Source organism: Mirounga leonina, unplaced genomic scaffold (genome assembly GCF_011800145.1).
Source record: "Mirounga leonina isolate KUSES-001 unplaced genomic scaffold, KU_Mleo_1.0 Mir_127, whole genome shotgun sequence".
Classification (NCBI taxonomy): Eukaryota; Metazoa; Chordata; class Mammalia; order Carnivora; family Phocidae; genus Mirounga; species Mirounga leonina.
The window spans coordinates 80,247,940-80,263,256 of NW_023270316.1; the positions used below are offsets into that span (position 1 = coordinate 80,247,940).

The 15,317-nt window shown below is 36.8% G+C and overlaps 2 protein-coding genes across 3 annotated transcripts in view; one reads left to right on the plus strand and one right to left on the minus strand.

Annotated features, from left to right (window-relative positions):
- Positions 1-4,577, plus strand: part of CENPJ (centromere protein J) — a 49,310-nt gene extending 44,733 nt beyond the window's left edge. The window contains exon 18 of the mRNA XM_035003772.1: positions 2,485-4,577. Coding sequence (XP_034859663.1) covers positions 2,485-2,677 — 193 coding nt within the window. The 3' untranslated portion in view covers positions 2,678-4,577. The remainder of the gene's footprint in view (positions 1-2,484) is intronic.
- Positions 4,578-4,640: 63 nt separating this feature from the next.
- The window catches only part of RNF17 (ring finger protein 17), a 154,751-nt gene continuing 144,074 nt past the window's right edge, over positions 4,641-15,317 (minus strand). For both annotated transcript variants that reach the window (XM_035003771.1, XM_035003770.1), the window contains exons 32-35: positions 13,822-13,990; positions 10,792-10,927; positions 8,765-8,954; positions 4,641-5,095 (exon numbers count right to left, since the gene is read on the minus strand). In XM_035003771.1, the coding sequence (XP_034859662.1) occupies positions 4,997-5,095; positions 8,765-8,954; positions 10,792-10,927; positions 13,822-13,990 (594 nt within the window). In that variant the 3' untranslated portion in view covers positions 4,641-4,996. The remainder of the gene's footprint in view (positions 5,096-8,764; positions 8,955-10,791; positions 10,928-13,821; positions 13,991-15,317) is intronic.

A 15,317-nucleotide genomic window follows, 5' to 3' on the forward strand; every position in this document is an offset into this window, starting at 1 on the left:
TAAAATATTTATATAAGTCATTCAGAATTTCAGTAAGTTTAGTAGTGAGTACAGATACACACTTTGAGAGCAGGTGAAAAGAGTTCAGCATTTTGGAGTTCAGAACTTAGAGACATATAGGTTCTAATACATAGTCTGTAGCCTAGAAACCTAAAGGGAGTCTCTACAGTACTTCACAAAAAGGGAATGGCAAGTATTTGTACAGAAATAAATTTGGTGGGGCGCCTCGGTGGCTCAGTCAGTTAAGCGTCTGCCTTTGGCTCAGTTCATGATGCCAGGGTCCCTGGGATGGAGCCCTGCGTCAGGCTCCCTGCTCAGCGTGGAGCCTGCTTCTCCCTCTCCCTCTGCCCCTTCCCACTGCTCATGCTCTCTCTATTGCTCTCTCTCTCAAATAAATAAAATCTTAAAAAAAAAATTTTGGTGAAATTTGAAAACAGTGAATAAGACACAAAGAAGGAAAGCCGCCCTATCAGTTTTTAAAGAACAATGACGAACAATGATGGCAATATCTGAATTAGACTGTGTCTCTTCTCTTATATTTTGATTTGTTGGATCTCCCTGTCCCTTCCTGATTAGTATTTTATTCCTCTGGCCTCCCTCACTCATTTCTTTAAAATAGCAACTTCTTTATCCTTCTGAGTGTTATATTTCTTGAAGTTAGAGACTTCTTCTTAGTGACTTCTTCAATCCACAATACAGAGCTTCTTGTAGTCACCATTTTAATTAAAACCATGAAAGTTTGTCAGGTCCACTGTCCTACTTAGTTTGCACCCTCCTCTCCTAGGTGTGCATGCATTTAACTAACTTGAGTTGTGTTAGAAAGTTAGCAAAAAAAAAAAAAGTGGTAAAAATACTGATTCAAATAATGCAGGAACTTCTTATAGTCATGGTAGTATTTTCCCTTAACATGGTTTGAAACTTTTCTCTGGTGCTCAAAAAATAAATACCAATCTCTCCTAAAACTTGAGGAAAATCTTTTTTTTTTTTTTTTTGAGGAAAATCTTATATGTACATTATACTTTGAGCAATTTCAGAAAATTTTCCATCTTTTTTTAACTCTTATGTTTGAAATTTTTTTATAATAAAAAGTAGAGAAAATGATATGAAAAACTCCATGTACCCATCTGTCCATCTTCAACAAGTATTAACTAATGGCTAGTCTTTTTTCATCTACATTCAAGCAAATCCCAGATATCAGATCATTCAGAATTATTTTGGCATTTTTTATTTATAGCGGTGATTCTTCAACTTAACTGTGCATTAAAACCACCTGGAAGGGGCATCTGGGTGGCTCAGTCATTGGGCGTCTGCCTTTGGCTCAGGTCATGATCCCAGGGTCCCGGGATCGAGCCCCGTATCGGGCTCCCTGCTTGGTAGGGAGCCTCCTTCTCCCTCTCCCACTCTCCCTGCTAGTGTTCCTGCCCTTGCTCTCTCTGTCAAATAAATAAATAAAATCTTTAAAAAAAAAACAAAACAAAACCACCTGGAAGAATTGTTCATTTAGAGATTGCCGGACCCCACGCCAATAATTTGCATTTCTAATAATGTCTTGGGAGATGCTGTCATCCCTGGTCCTGGGGCTGCACTTGATAAAACAGTGGCTCTCAAAATGGCTTTTAGTTCTAACACTTATGTGGCACAAAGCCATTACATTCACATAAAATTTGAGAAATAACCAAAATAGAAAAAAACCCCACTGTGTTGAGAAGTGGTGATTCACAGTCTATAGCCTAGCTTTGTGTTTCTAACGGCACATTATAGATAGATGTAGGGGTTCAGTTTGAATGTCCTGCACACACATCAAGCAGTCCACTTGGGATTAACAGCTTCTTTGTTCCACTGCTTCAGAATAGGTCTTAAGTCTGATTTATGGCCCTTCCCAGGGATATAAACCTCTTCTCCAACCTGATAAAGAGCAAGCACTCAGACTGCTTAAAACATAGTGAAAAGAATAAAGGTCAAAACTGAAAGCCATATATTTTTTTTAAAGACTTTATTTGAGAGAGTGAGAGAAAGAGAGTGAGCGCACACGCACAAGTGGGGAGCGGCAGGCAGAGGGAGAAGCAGGCTCCCCACTGAGCAAGGAGCCCAGTGTGGGGCTTGATCCCAGGACCCTGGCATCATGACCTGAGCTGAAGGCAGCCGCTTAACCGACTGAGTCACCCAGGCGCCCCTGAAAGCCATATTTTAATACAATGCCCAATTTTTCTTAGAGGCGGAATACATGTGAAGTTAAAAAACCTAAGTATTTTGTAGTGAAAAAATTTATTAAAAACTTCTCATGGGCACATTTAAGTGCTAATCTGATCAGTGGAGCTATCAGCCTGAAGCAGAAACAGCGTGGAAAGAATTTGCAAAGAAGGTATTGTGCAAGGAGAGGACCAATGGAGGTTCTAGGAGAGGAAAGAACTGCCAGACAAAAGGCCATTTTTAGATCATTTTCCTGTTATATAATATTTTAAAGAAATTAAATTTTATTTACAGAGATGGCAACAAAATCATAGAGTTTAATAATGGCCAAAGAGAACTACACACTGCCCAGTTCAAGAGACGGGAATATCCAGATGGCACTGTTAAAACTGTATATACAAATGGTCATCAAGAAACAAAATATACATCCGGTCGAATAAGGGTTAAAGACAAGGATGGTAATGTTCTAATGGATACAAAATTGTAATGATCCTGTGCATGACTAATCATGAAATAACACTAACTTGATTTTCTTGTTAAAAAATGTACATTTCTTGTGGTTTCTGTGGTTTAATTTATACATACTGTGTGTGTTGTGTATATATATAAATGGAAAAGATTGTTTGGATTGTAAAATAAAATGCCATAGCTTTTTATATTCTTTGAAATGTACAAGAACAGCTTTCATTTTTAGTTCACCTTTCTAGACTTAAATGCATGACTAAGGAAAGCATTATTTGTTATAAACTGTATAGACTGCAAAAATAATGAGGCACTTTTATTGAAGATGGTTATAAAAAGTACAAGAAATACAATAGCACAGATTTGCCACGAGCACGTCTGAGTGTGAGTACAGATAATCATAGTGAGGAGAAAACATTTACTGTGATGGTATATAGTAACTGGTTAAAATGGGAGACTTGAGAATGGAAGGGGTGGGAAAAATAACTAGAGCTGGTATTAACTGATCAACTACAGGTACCTTGACGTTATAACCTATAAAACTGTAGGCTGACAGAAGCAAGATGTCCTTGAAGGAAGGGCAAGTCATCTACATATCAATTTACATAATAATTACATAAGTATAGTCACATAAGTGCAATATACAGTAATATTGGCAATGATTCCCATTTTTTTTTAATGATTCCCATTTTTAAAAACAGCTAAATGTATCAATTCTAGGCGATTTAAGAACTGAATATGAAAGAAGTTGCAAACTTCTCAAATTAGGAGTTATATATATTACTTCAGGATAGAGAAAGATTTTTAAATGAGACACAGTGCAAACTAAAAAAGGTGACAAATGAATGGAAAGTGTGTCCAAAGATACCACAAAAAAGGAGAAAAGATGAGTCACAGATTAGAAGATATATATACCTGACAAAGGATTAATATCCAGAATATATAAAGAATTCCTACAAATCAATTAAGATAATTACAAACAACTCAATAGAAAAATGGACAAAGGATATGAACAAGCGAACAAGTGACTATTAAACCAGTGAATACATATTGAAATAATGATACTTTTTTATACTAGTATCAGTACAGGCTAATAACAGTCTGGCCACACCACACATTGCCAAGGAACTCAGACTACCGATGGTAGTAAATTGAGTAAATCCACTTTTTGGAAAGCAGTTACCTAATGACCTAGGAAGTTCCACTACTAAGTATGTATACTAGAAAACCTGTAACATGTACGCAAGGGGTACTACAGAAGAATATTTGTAATTGAGAAAAAACGTAACAACCTCAATATCAACAGAATTATGTGCGGAGATGGATAGAAGAGTGAGAGTGAATAAAATAGAGCTCTGCATACCAACATGGATAAACAGCACAAATAGTAAATTAAAGGTGCAGTAGCACACTCATTAAAAAAATATACACAGCAGTAGTATATCTTGCTTTATGGATGCATTCATATGCAGTAAAATAAGAATGTAAGAATAATAAACACCAAGTTGACAACAATGTTCACCTCTGCAGGGAAGAGAATGGGGAAGGGCGCTACAGGAGTCTTCAACTGTACTGAGAGGTCTGTCTTCTGAAACTTAATATACATTCGTAATAAAATGAACTACATTTGTTTCACGTGCCTAAAATACTTGATTTTGAAATTATTGTAAAATAAAACCAGAAAATATTTGAAAGCAAGTATTTATTAACTTTTCCAAACAGTTTCCAGTTTAACATGTAAGGGGAAAAAAAAGGCCAGCACTACTGCAGCAGAACAAGTCAAGAAAAATAAGCCTGAAATGGCTATCACATAACAAGACTTTCTTCTGGGCTGCTATATAGAGGCTCCGCACTGTATAACTGAAAAACAAAATGCATGTTATTTAAAACCTTTGCTTAATTAAATGTTCAAGCTAGTTACTGAATCACTTGTTACATTTACGTGGATGAATAAACAGCTGGTTACCTAAGTACTTCAATAGCTTTGTTATTAGGTCATGGATTGTTCAGTAGTGTTCTGTGCCTACTATATCCTTATGTGCTTAAATTACTTATAGTGCCCACTTCCTTCTGCTCTTCTGCCCATCCCCAACAACTCTCTGGTACTATGATAGTCATTCCAAGCATTCTTACAGATGCAGATCCTCTTTGATTCTGTATTCAATAGGTGAAAAGGGCCTACGAAGTCTAGAAGAGAGATTCTTGCTGAGCTTTGTTGTCATTCTTTGAGAAATCAAGGAAAGTCTGAAGGTGTTTTATGGGCAATTTAGCATTAATCTCCACTATATCAGTCACATGCCTTATGCTGATTATAAGGGAGAACAAGAAGTCATGATACTTAACATCATTCGTCTCGGTCTGCCAGCCCCATTTCTACTAATGACATATGAACTGGATACTGTTCATCTTCATATAATGTCACTATTTGTTCTGGTGCCTGAGCCTAAAATTAAAAGATAGTTGTCAAGAAATACAGTAATGTCTTTGCTGGTTTCTCCCTCCTTTATCTGGCCTATATCACATAGGAAGGAAAATGCATTCTCCAAATTTATGAATAATTTGTATTTTAAAAAGATCTTTGTGATGGTTTCCTATTAAATCCCATTCTTTCCAATCTTATATTTAAAATAACTTCAATCCAAAGTTTTCCTAGATTAAGCCAATGGCTTTAATACTACCATCCCTGTTAAAATTCATTTATATTCTACCTATAAGGCATTATACTTTTACGCATAAACTGACCAAATTTTGAATGTTATTCATAGAGATGAATAAATAATGTCTGTAAGAATACTTACTAGCCCTGTCTGTATTTTCACTGGCTTGAGAGAATCCGTACATAAGCTATTTACACTACTCTGCACACACAAAAGCATATGTACAGAGGTTTTCAAAAAGCACTTTCTAGTAACAGCACTGTTTCATTAAGAACTCATTCTTGTTAGAGCCAGTACATCCTGGATCCCAAAATCAGGGTAGGTTGGGCTGAAACAACAGTGCTGAGGCCTAGGGTGAATTAGAGTATATTTCCATTCAAAGGAGTTGATCTACCACTTTGGCTGACTGCCATTTTGGAAAAGAGACCTAGGATTCCTGGAATTTAAAATATTTAATCAGAAGTCAAGGGGCGCTGGGTGGCTCAGTCGTTAAGCGTCTGCCTTCAGCTCAGGTCATGATCCGAGGGTCCTGGGATCGAGCCCCGCATTGGGCTCCCTGCTCCGCGGGAAGCCTGCTTCTCCCTCTCCCACTCCCCCTGCTTGTGTTCCCTCTCTCGCTGTGTCTCTCTGTGTCAAATCAATAAAATCTTAAAAAAAAAAAAATACTTAATCAGAAGTCAAATACAGACTTTTTGGGGGTAAATTTTTCCAATTTTAAAACAGGTTCAGGCCAGATTCTGCCTATGGGCTACCCCTTTGTGACATGCTAAACCTCTAAAGAAAGCATATTTATATTAAACACGATCTGAACTTTCTCATTTGAACATTTATTTTTTTTAAATAAATGTGTTATATGTGTGATATAGGTGTGTGTGTGTGTTGTTGATTGTGTGGTGTGTCTGTGCTATGTTTGGTGTGTGTGTTGTATGTAGTGTGTATGTGGTATGTGGGTATGTGTGTGCAGTATGTGTTATTTTTTTTTTAATGATTTATCTATGAGGGAGAGAGAGCATGTGTGCGTGAGCAGGGGGAGGGGGAGAAGGAGAGAGAACCTCAAGTAGACTCCCTGCTGAGTGCAGAGCCCCACACAGGGCTTGATCCCACGGCCTGCGCCAAAATCACAAGTTGGGCATTTAACTGAGCCACCCAGGCGCTCTGTGTGTGTATTCTATATGTGTTACGCATTTTGTCTTTTTCTGTGTGTTATGTGTGGTGTTGAGTGGTATATGTGTGATGTGTGTGTTGTTTTGGTGGTGTAGGTTTGTGAGGTATATGTGTGGTGTATTTGTGGTGTATGAAGGATATTTCTGTAGTGTGTGTGGTATATTTTGGTGTGTAGTTTTTCTGTGGTGGTGTGTGTGGTTTGTGTTATGTGTAGTTTGTGCTGTATGGAGAGAATGATGTTTGTGTGCTGTATGTATGTAGTGCCTGTGGTGTATGAGCAGTGTCAGTGTGGTTTTGACTGGTGAATGGTGTATTTGTGGTATATGTGTTTGTGTGTGTTTAGTGTATGTGCATTATGTGTATGGGTGAGATATATGTGTGGTGTGTCAAACGTGTGTATATATGTGGCATATAATTGTGCAGTGTAAGTGTTGTAGGTAGTGTATGAGTGGTATGCATGATGTTTATAACGTGTTTGTGTGGTATACGTATGGGGTGTGTGGTGTAAATGGTGTATTGGTGTTTGGTGTGTGTATGTTTCACATGTGTTTTTTGTGTGTGTGTGTGCTATCTGCCTTTGTAGTGTATGCTGGTCTGTTGTGAGTGGTATGTGTGTTCCAGTGTTGTGTGTTTGTGTTGTGTTGGTTATGTGTGGTGCCTATATGGTATATATGTGGTGTGTGAATGAAATTTCTGTAGTGTGCATTGTCTGTTTTTATATGTGTGTGGTGTTTTTGTGGTGTATGTGTGGTATGTATGTGCTAAATGTTTAGTGTGTGTGGTATATTTCGAGCGTGTGTGATAGGTGTTGTGTGTGTGCTGTATGCACACCCTGAGTGTGGTTTTTATGTGGTGTGTGGTGTGTGTAAAACATGTGCAGTATGTGTGTGTGCATGGTATGTGTGTACTGTGTGTCAGGTTATATGTGGCGAATGTGTGGTATCTGTTTTGTGTGTGGTGTATGTGGGGTGTACAAGTATTGGGTGATGTGATATATGATGAATATGTGTTGTGTGCACAGTTTGTAGTAGCAATGTGATGTAGGGGTGTGTGTGAGATCTGAATGTTTTTTGAGTGATGTGTGTATGTTATATGTTTGGTGTGTGTTGAATGGTGAGTATATGGTATTTGGGTGTTTTGGCTGCAATATATTTTGTATGTTCTGTATGTGTACTGTGTGTTGTACGTTTATTATGTGCAGGGTGTGAGTGCTGTATGTGTGGTGTTTTTTGGTGGTGTGTATTTTTGAGTTGTTCGTGTGTTGGTTATGTGTGGCGTCTGTGGTTGAATATGTGGTATGTGAATGGTATTTCTGTGGTTGTGTGGGGTATGTATGGTGTGTGTGCTATATGGTGTTTGTGTGTCTTGTATTTCGTTTGTATAATTCTTGTTTGTTTTGTGTGTTTAGAGTGCGCAATGTGTCTACTGTGTGTGGTATGTGTGTGCTCTGGGTGTAGTTTTTATGGTGCGTGTGGTGTGTTCGTGGTATATGTGTAGTGTGTGTGAAAGGTTTTCGATATGTGTGTGTGTTACGTGTGTGTTTTGTGTGGTATATGGTATGTGTTGTATGTGTGGTATGTGGTGTATGGGTGTCTGCCATATATTTTGCGTGTTATATTCTATAAGTGTAGTGTGTGTTGTATATATTTCTGTGTGTGCTATGTGTGGAATGTGAGTGCTGTATGTGTTTATTTGAACCTTTTGATACAGGTTCTACTGCATTAAACAATTCAAAATTCTTACAATTCAATCCTTTCCATGGCTTTGACCAGAATTCCCATTCTGGCCTTTCCTACTTTTAGGATGCAGTTCAATGTCACATCCCAGACCTACCAATTCACTTATCATTTGACTGCCTACTAAGGAGGAGCTCAAATACTATACCATATCCTGATCTCTCCAGATGGAAATAGTCCTTCTTGTACCCATACTTCTTTTATAGAACATATTCTACCTCAAATTTATAAATGGTTTACAAATGTTTCATTTCCCTCACTGATTCATGAGTTCTTTGATTACAGATTACATCTTGATCATTTTCATCTTATTCATGACATCAGTGATATTTTATATCATTGTAGGGCTAATAAAAACTTGCTAAATATAAATTTAAAGCATAATTTTAACAAGCCTTAAAATTAATCTTGTATTTACAGATTTATATGCTTTAAAACTTTTTTTTTTTTTTTTTTCCATCTAGAGTTGCATAAATAGAAAGCACTTTAGAAAGTGAATCAGGGACCCTACAAATAGCCTCAATAAGATTTTGGCTAATTGAGATAGATAGTTACCATGGAAGAAGCATAAAGTTGTTTTCCTTGAAGACAGTCTATCATAGCCCACAATGCTTCCATGCTCCATTTGGGACAATATGGTATTCTTGTCTTTCCTGGATCTCTTAAGGGAGGTTTAAACCCTGCCAAGAGAACCTTTATGGCTCGGGCTGGATACCGCATAAGGTGAAGAGGAATTTGACGCAGTCTGTCACAAAAGAAATTCTTAAAATGTTCAGAATGTCACAATTAAAATTCTCTAATAGCTAAAGCTGTAAAACATAGAGGAAAAACTTAAGACATTGGATTTGGCAATGAAATAGCTGTGATATCAAAGCACAAACAACAGAAGAAAAAAATAAATTGGACCACATCAAAATGAAAAACTCTGCAAAGGACGATCAACAGTGAAAAAGCAACTTACAGAATGAGAGAAAATACATACTAAAAAGTAGACCAAGGAAGATACATAAATGGCCAACAACCACATGAAAAGGTGCTCAATATCATTAATCATCAGGGAAATGCAAATCAAAGCCACAGTGAGATACAACCTCACATCCATTAAGGTGACTACTATCAAAACACCAGAAAATACCAAGTGTTGGTGAGGATGTGGAGAGAGACTGGAACTCTTGGACACTTAGTGTACAATGGTACAGCTGCAATGGAAAACAGTTTGCTGGTTTCTTCAAATACTAAAAATAGAATGAGTATGTGATCCAGCAATTCCACTTCTCAGTATATACCCCCAAAGAACTGAAAGCAGGGTCTCGAAGAGGTATGTACACTCATGTTCATACTAGCAATTCACAATAGCTAAAAGGTGGAATCAACCCAAATATCCAAATATCCATTTATCCATGGATGAATGGATAAATAAAAGGTAGTGTATACATATGATGGAATATTATTCAGCCTTAAAAATGAAGGGAATTCTGACACATGCTACATGGTGAACCTTAAGGAAACTATGCTAAGTGAAATAAGCCAGTTACAAAAGGACAAATACTGTATGATTCCACTTATATGGGATACCTATAATAATCAAAGTCATAGGGAAAGAAAGTAGAATGGTGGTTGCCAGGGGCTGGATGAGGGGGAAATGAATGGGGAATGCTGTTTAAAGGGTACAGAGTTTCAGTTTTACAAAATGAAAAGAGTTCTGGAGGTTGGCTATATAACAGTGTGAGTATAGTTAACACTAAACTATACATTTAAAATGACTAAGATGGTAAATTTTATGATACATGCATTTTACCACAATTAAATATTACAAACAAAATAATGGAAAATAACAAGTGTTGGCAAGGATGTGGAGAAACTGGAACCCTTGTGTATTGCTGGTGGGAATGTAAAATGGTACAGACACTGCAGAAAAGTTTGGCAGTTCTTCAGAGAGTTTAACAAAATTACCATATAATTCAGCAATTCTACTTCTAGGTATACATACCAAACAACTGAAACCAGGGACTCAAACAGCTACTTGTACATTAATATTCATAGCAGCATTATTCATGATAGCCAAAGGATACAAAGGAGTGTTATTTAGTCATAAAAATAATGAAATTCTGATACATGCTATAATTGAATGTACCCTGAAAACTTTATCCTAAGTAAAATAAACCAGACACAAAAGGACAAATACTGTATGACAGTATGTATATAAGGTACCTAAAATAGGACAAATTCAAGACAGAAAGTAAAAAATGGTTACCAGGAGGTGAGGAAAAGGGAATGGAATGTTATTGCTTAGTGGGTACAGAATTTCTGTTTGGGATTAGGAAAACATCCTGAAAATGGACAGTGGCAATAGCTGCACAACATCCTGAATATACTTAATGACAATTAAATGTATACTTAAAAATGGCTAAAATGGTAAATTCTATATTTTACAATAAAAGACTTACAGATTTAAAAAAAAATCCTAATAGCTTTAAAGGTTTTTCTTTTAAAAGAAAAACCAAAAATTTTCCAATAATTATTATTTAAAAAACCTCTAAGAATTCTAATTCAACTAAGTTGACTTAAAAAAAACAACCAACCTGTTTATTGTCAGCTTTTCAGTTGATCCGTAATCAACAAATTGTACCAGGACAGCTAGAGGATTAAATTCTTTAACAGACACAATCTTTGCTCTATACCATAAGCCATCATCATATTCTGCAAGGCAAGGCATTTCTGGAAAGACAGAAAAAGTAAAAAATCACATTGCCTTGTATTTTCTTTAAAAAACAAATTTTTTAAATACTGGAAAGTACAAAGAAAATGTAATCACCATAAACCCATCATTCATATTTAAACACTCAACAGTCTGTCATATGTTAGATTCTGCTTTTTTCTGTTTATAATTTATATAGCTTGTTTTTCCTAATTCCTAAGAATTAAGCTCTGAAGAAAGGCACTTCTCCCATTCTCATAGTTCCTACTTCTGCCCATGGCTTAGACTATCCTTCTAATATCCCCACTTGTTAGACTCCCGAAATTTCATTTCATTTAAGCCATCATCTTCTGCAAAAGATAATAAAATGGTTTCTGCTATTCATTTCAATTTTGTGCTCCTCCAATCCATTCTCTATAAAACCACCAGAATTAAATTTTATAAATTCAATTGCCCTTGTTTAAAATTCTTCAATGGCATTATAACCATCTACAATATCAAGTCCTTAGCACTGCAGTTATAGGGTTGTTCCCATTCTACTCCCAACCAACTCCTATCATATATTCTCAAGTGTTACCTAACTAGAATTACCTGAGCCTCTACTTTAGTTCATGGCTGTTCTCCATAATTAGAATGTTCACCCATGCCCTTTTTCTGATAAACATCTCTTTCAAAGATCAGCTCCAACATGATTTTTATAAAGCCCTGAGTACTTCTAGTCATTGGTTTCTCTGTGATCCAATGGTACTATGCATACACCTTTGATATGAGCTGTTATTTTCATACTGAACTTGGTTTTCATGTCCCCTCTCAGCTAGCCCACTAGTTCTTATGTGCAGAACTGTATTTATATTCCTACTATGGTACCTGGTACAAGCAATTGCTCGATAGAAAATCTGCTAATAAATGAATGCTAGGCTTGAGTAAAATTGTGGAAAAATTAGTATAGTATGTACTTCCCTTTTCTTCATACACCTTCAGATTTCAGAGTAGATGGAACACACTTCAGGCCCTTGTCTTGCCCTACTTCCATCCCTCTCTTTATGTTATCATATTCTTTTCTACATAATCTCCACTTGTGGGCAAGTGATATTTAAATACTATATGACTTTAATGTACAAAGATTTTTATTAAAGAGTTTTAAACAATTTCTTGTGTTTATAGAAAAGATTATCAATAGAACAGTAAAGAATCTCCTCTAATAGAGCTGTCTGCACAGTAAGCAATTGACTGAATCACTGTTAATGGTCTCAACTTTTACTATTTCCAGCCTTAAAAACATGGCTAAAAGTTCATCTCAAAATAGAACTAAAAAAACCAAAAACCAAAAAACCCAACCAATCTAGTTGTCATATTATTTTAACCTGCAAAACTTTTTAATAGGCATTTGCCTATGAATCAACTTGTACATAAGCATACTTAAAAATTTTTTTAAATTTTAGAATAAAAAATAAAATACCCACAGAAAAAATAAAGTACCCACAGAAAATGGAGCTATATATAGCTCCATGAATGATCACATTATGCACAGAATGTTTCTGTGACTTCCCTTGAGACAAGAAGACAATGAGGAAGGACCTGCTTCTTCTAGACTATAAATCTGAGTTTATAAAAAGAAAAAATCATGAATTTATTCTTTCACTCATTCAGCAAATGTTTATGAGCACCTAACTTGTGCAAGGTGCCCTTCTAACTGCTGGTGACACAGCAGTACAAAGAGTCCCTGCTCACAGTGCTATTTAAAAAAGGAATAGAAGGCATGGAGAAAAATGGGGTAGGGGAGAGTGGCAGGCTTTATACTTTATATGGGGAGGACAGGGAAGACCTGCAATATGGGGACGGTTGAGCAGAGATCTAAATTGCTGTACAGTTCGGGGGAAGAACATTCCAAGCAGAGGAAATAGCAAGTGCTGTTTATCAGCCAAACATGAGCTATAAGTGATTACAATCTCATTGAGTAAAATCAGGTAAGACTTCAGGCTGATGCTTTCCTTTGCTTTAGCATATCCTCTGATATGTACAAAATGCTATGAATAAAAATATACCTCTATATATCGCATATTAATAAAAATGTATAGACACCATTCATGCTTTTCAGAAACTGTCAACACCAGTAAAGAGATGCATTTTCTTCATAGAAGAATCACATATATTTACTAAATATGGGTAGGAATGGATTAGAAGAAAAAAAGCATGACTTGACCTATCTTGATAGGATAAAATCTGAGCTCCCCTGCCCTACTTCAAAATTATCAGTGTAGGTGGTTTGTAATTAAAATTACTGCCATTTAGGTCTGAATGACAACTCTAACAATTTGAGCTAATAGCAAAACCTCAAGCTTAGAAAAGTCATCTTTATGCAATTTTCCAATGCAGCCTGAGTTTTAGAAAATGGAAGTGACCCAAGGCAGTTACTTCCCTTCTCTTACTTCACTCATCTAGAAAATGAGAAAGATTATCTATTGAGTGTCTTGAGGAATCAGAGAGATCATGCATATAAAGTATATAAAAATATCATATGATTTCACTCATATGTGGAATTTAAGAAACAAAACAGATGAACATAGGGGAAGGGAAGGAAAAATTAAGATGAAAATAGAGGGAGACAAACCATAAGGAAACTCATAACTCTAGGAAATAAACTGAGGATTGCTGGAAGGGAGGCAGGTGGGGGGATGGGGTAACTGGGTGATGGACATTAAGGAGGGCACTTGATGTAATGAGCACTGGGTGTTAGATGCAACTGATGAATCATGAATTCTATCTCTGAAACTAATAATACATTATGTGTTAATTAAATTGAATTTAAGTAAAAAATTAAAAAAATATATCAGTTAATGTTAGAAATAGCTGAACCTCAAAAGCCCTTAAAACAAGTTTATTAATTCCATTTTACTCAGAAAATTTAGTATACCTGTTCTAAAATCCGTCAGAAGAGGAAATGTCTCCACATTCTTATTAAACCTCCGTAGTGCTTCATTAAGGCTCTCAGACTCAGATTCCCAGCTGATTCCACTGTCATCTGTATCACTATGCTGGTTAAACAGATTACAACTTTCTACAGAATCAAGGCAAATATATACCTAAGTGGGGGGAAGGGAAGGAAAAAACTTTCAAATTCTGTACAAAATTATTGTAGTAGTTGGTAGCCTCTAACAATGGCCCCGATGTTCCCTTGTACAGTTTCCCTCCCACAGGATTCCAGAGTTGATCTTTGTGACCAAAAGAACATGACATAAGTGATACATGACTGCTGAGATCAGATCATCAAAGACATGTGGCCTCTGTTTTGGTGGTAAGCTCTTTCCACAACTGTTCTCTCTCAGGGAAGCATGCACCCATGTTCTTAGTAGGACAGTGGGGAGGCCCACAGGGCCAAGAACTGAGCCTTCCAGGTAACATCGATGAGAGTCTTTTTGGAAGTGGGTCCTGCAGTGACCCCCCTCCACCCCCAATATCTTGACTGAGCCTAGCAATGAGAGATCCTCCTGGATTTCTGACTCTCATGTGTGTTTTGTTTTAAGCTGCTAAGTTTGGGGTAATTTGTTATGCATCAATAAATAACTAATATGAAAAGAAATCATTATAAAAACCAACACAGTTATACACTACTATTTTCTTTAATGGAACTATAGAGCAAATTCTTCCCTTGTCTGTGAAGAATGGTTTACTATGTAAAATAGCTAAAGGAACTGCCTGTGCTACTTAATGTGTCACTTCCTTCCTTCCTTGTTAGGCAAGGACATATAATTGAACTTTCTTTAGGACACTTATTTATCCAATCAATACTTATTAAGTGCGTACTATATATTAGGCAGGATTCTAGATCCTGGGGACACATCTGTGGCCTAAAGGGGCAAAAATCCCAGTCTTCAAGGAGTTACATTCTAATAGGGAGAAGCAAACAAACATAGTAAGAAAGTGACATAATGTGTTAGAAGGTGATAAATGGCATGGAAAAGCAGAGCAGAAAAAAGAGCATCTAGAGTTCAGTGTAGGAAAAGGACAAGGAAATGAGATGTTTAAAGTTTCAAAGGTGGAAATAGTTCTGCCTTAAAAATCTAAATGTTGAGGGGGGAGAAGCAAGATGGCGGAGGAGTAGGAGACCTGGATTTCCTCTGGTCCCAGGAATTCAACTGGATAGGGATCAAACCATTCTGAACACCTACGAACTCAACAGGAGATCAAAGAAAAGAATAGCAACAACTCTCTGAACAGAAAAGCAACCACATTCTGGAAGGTAGGACGTATGGAGAAGTGAATCTGAGGCGATATTTGGGAGGATAGATGGCGGGGCAGGGGGCCTCCGTCAGCGGCTACCGGCAAGTGATAGAGCCCGGAGCATAAAATCGGAACTTTTAGAAGTTGGCTCCGATGAGGGACGTCGCTCCAGTGGCTAAGCGGGGGGTG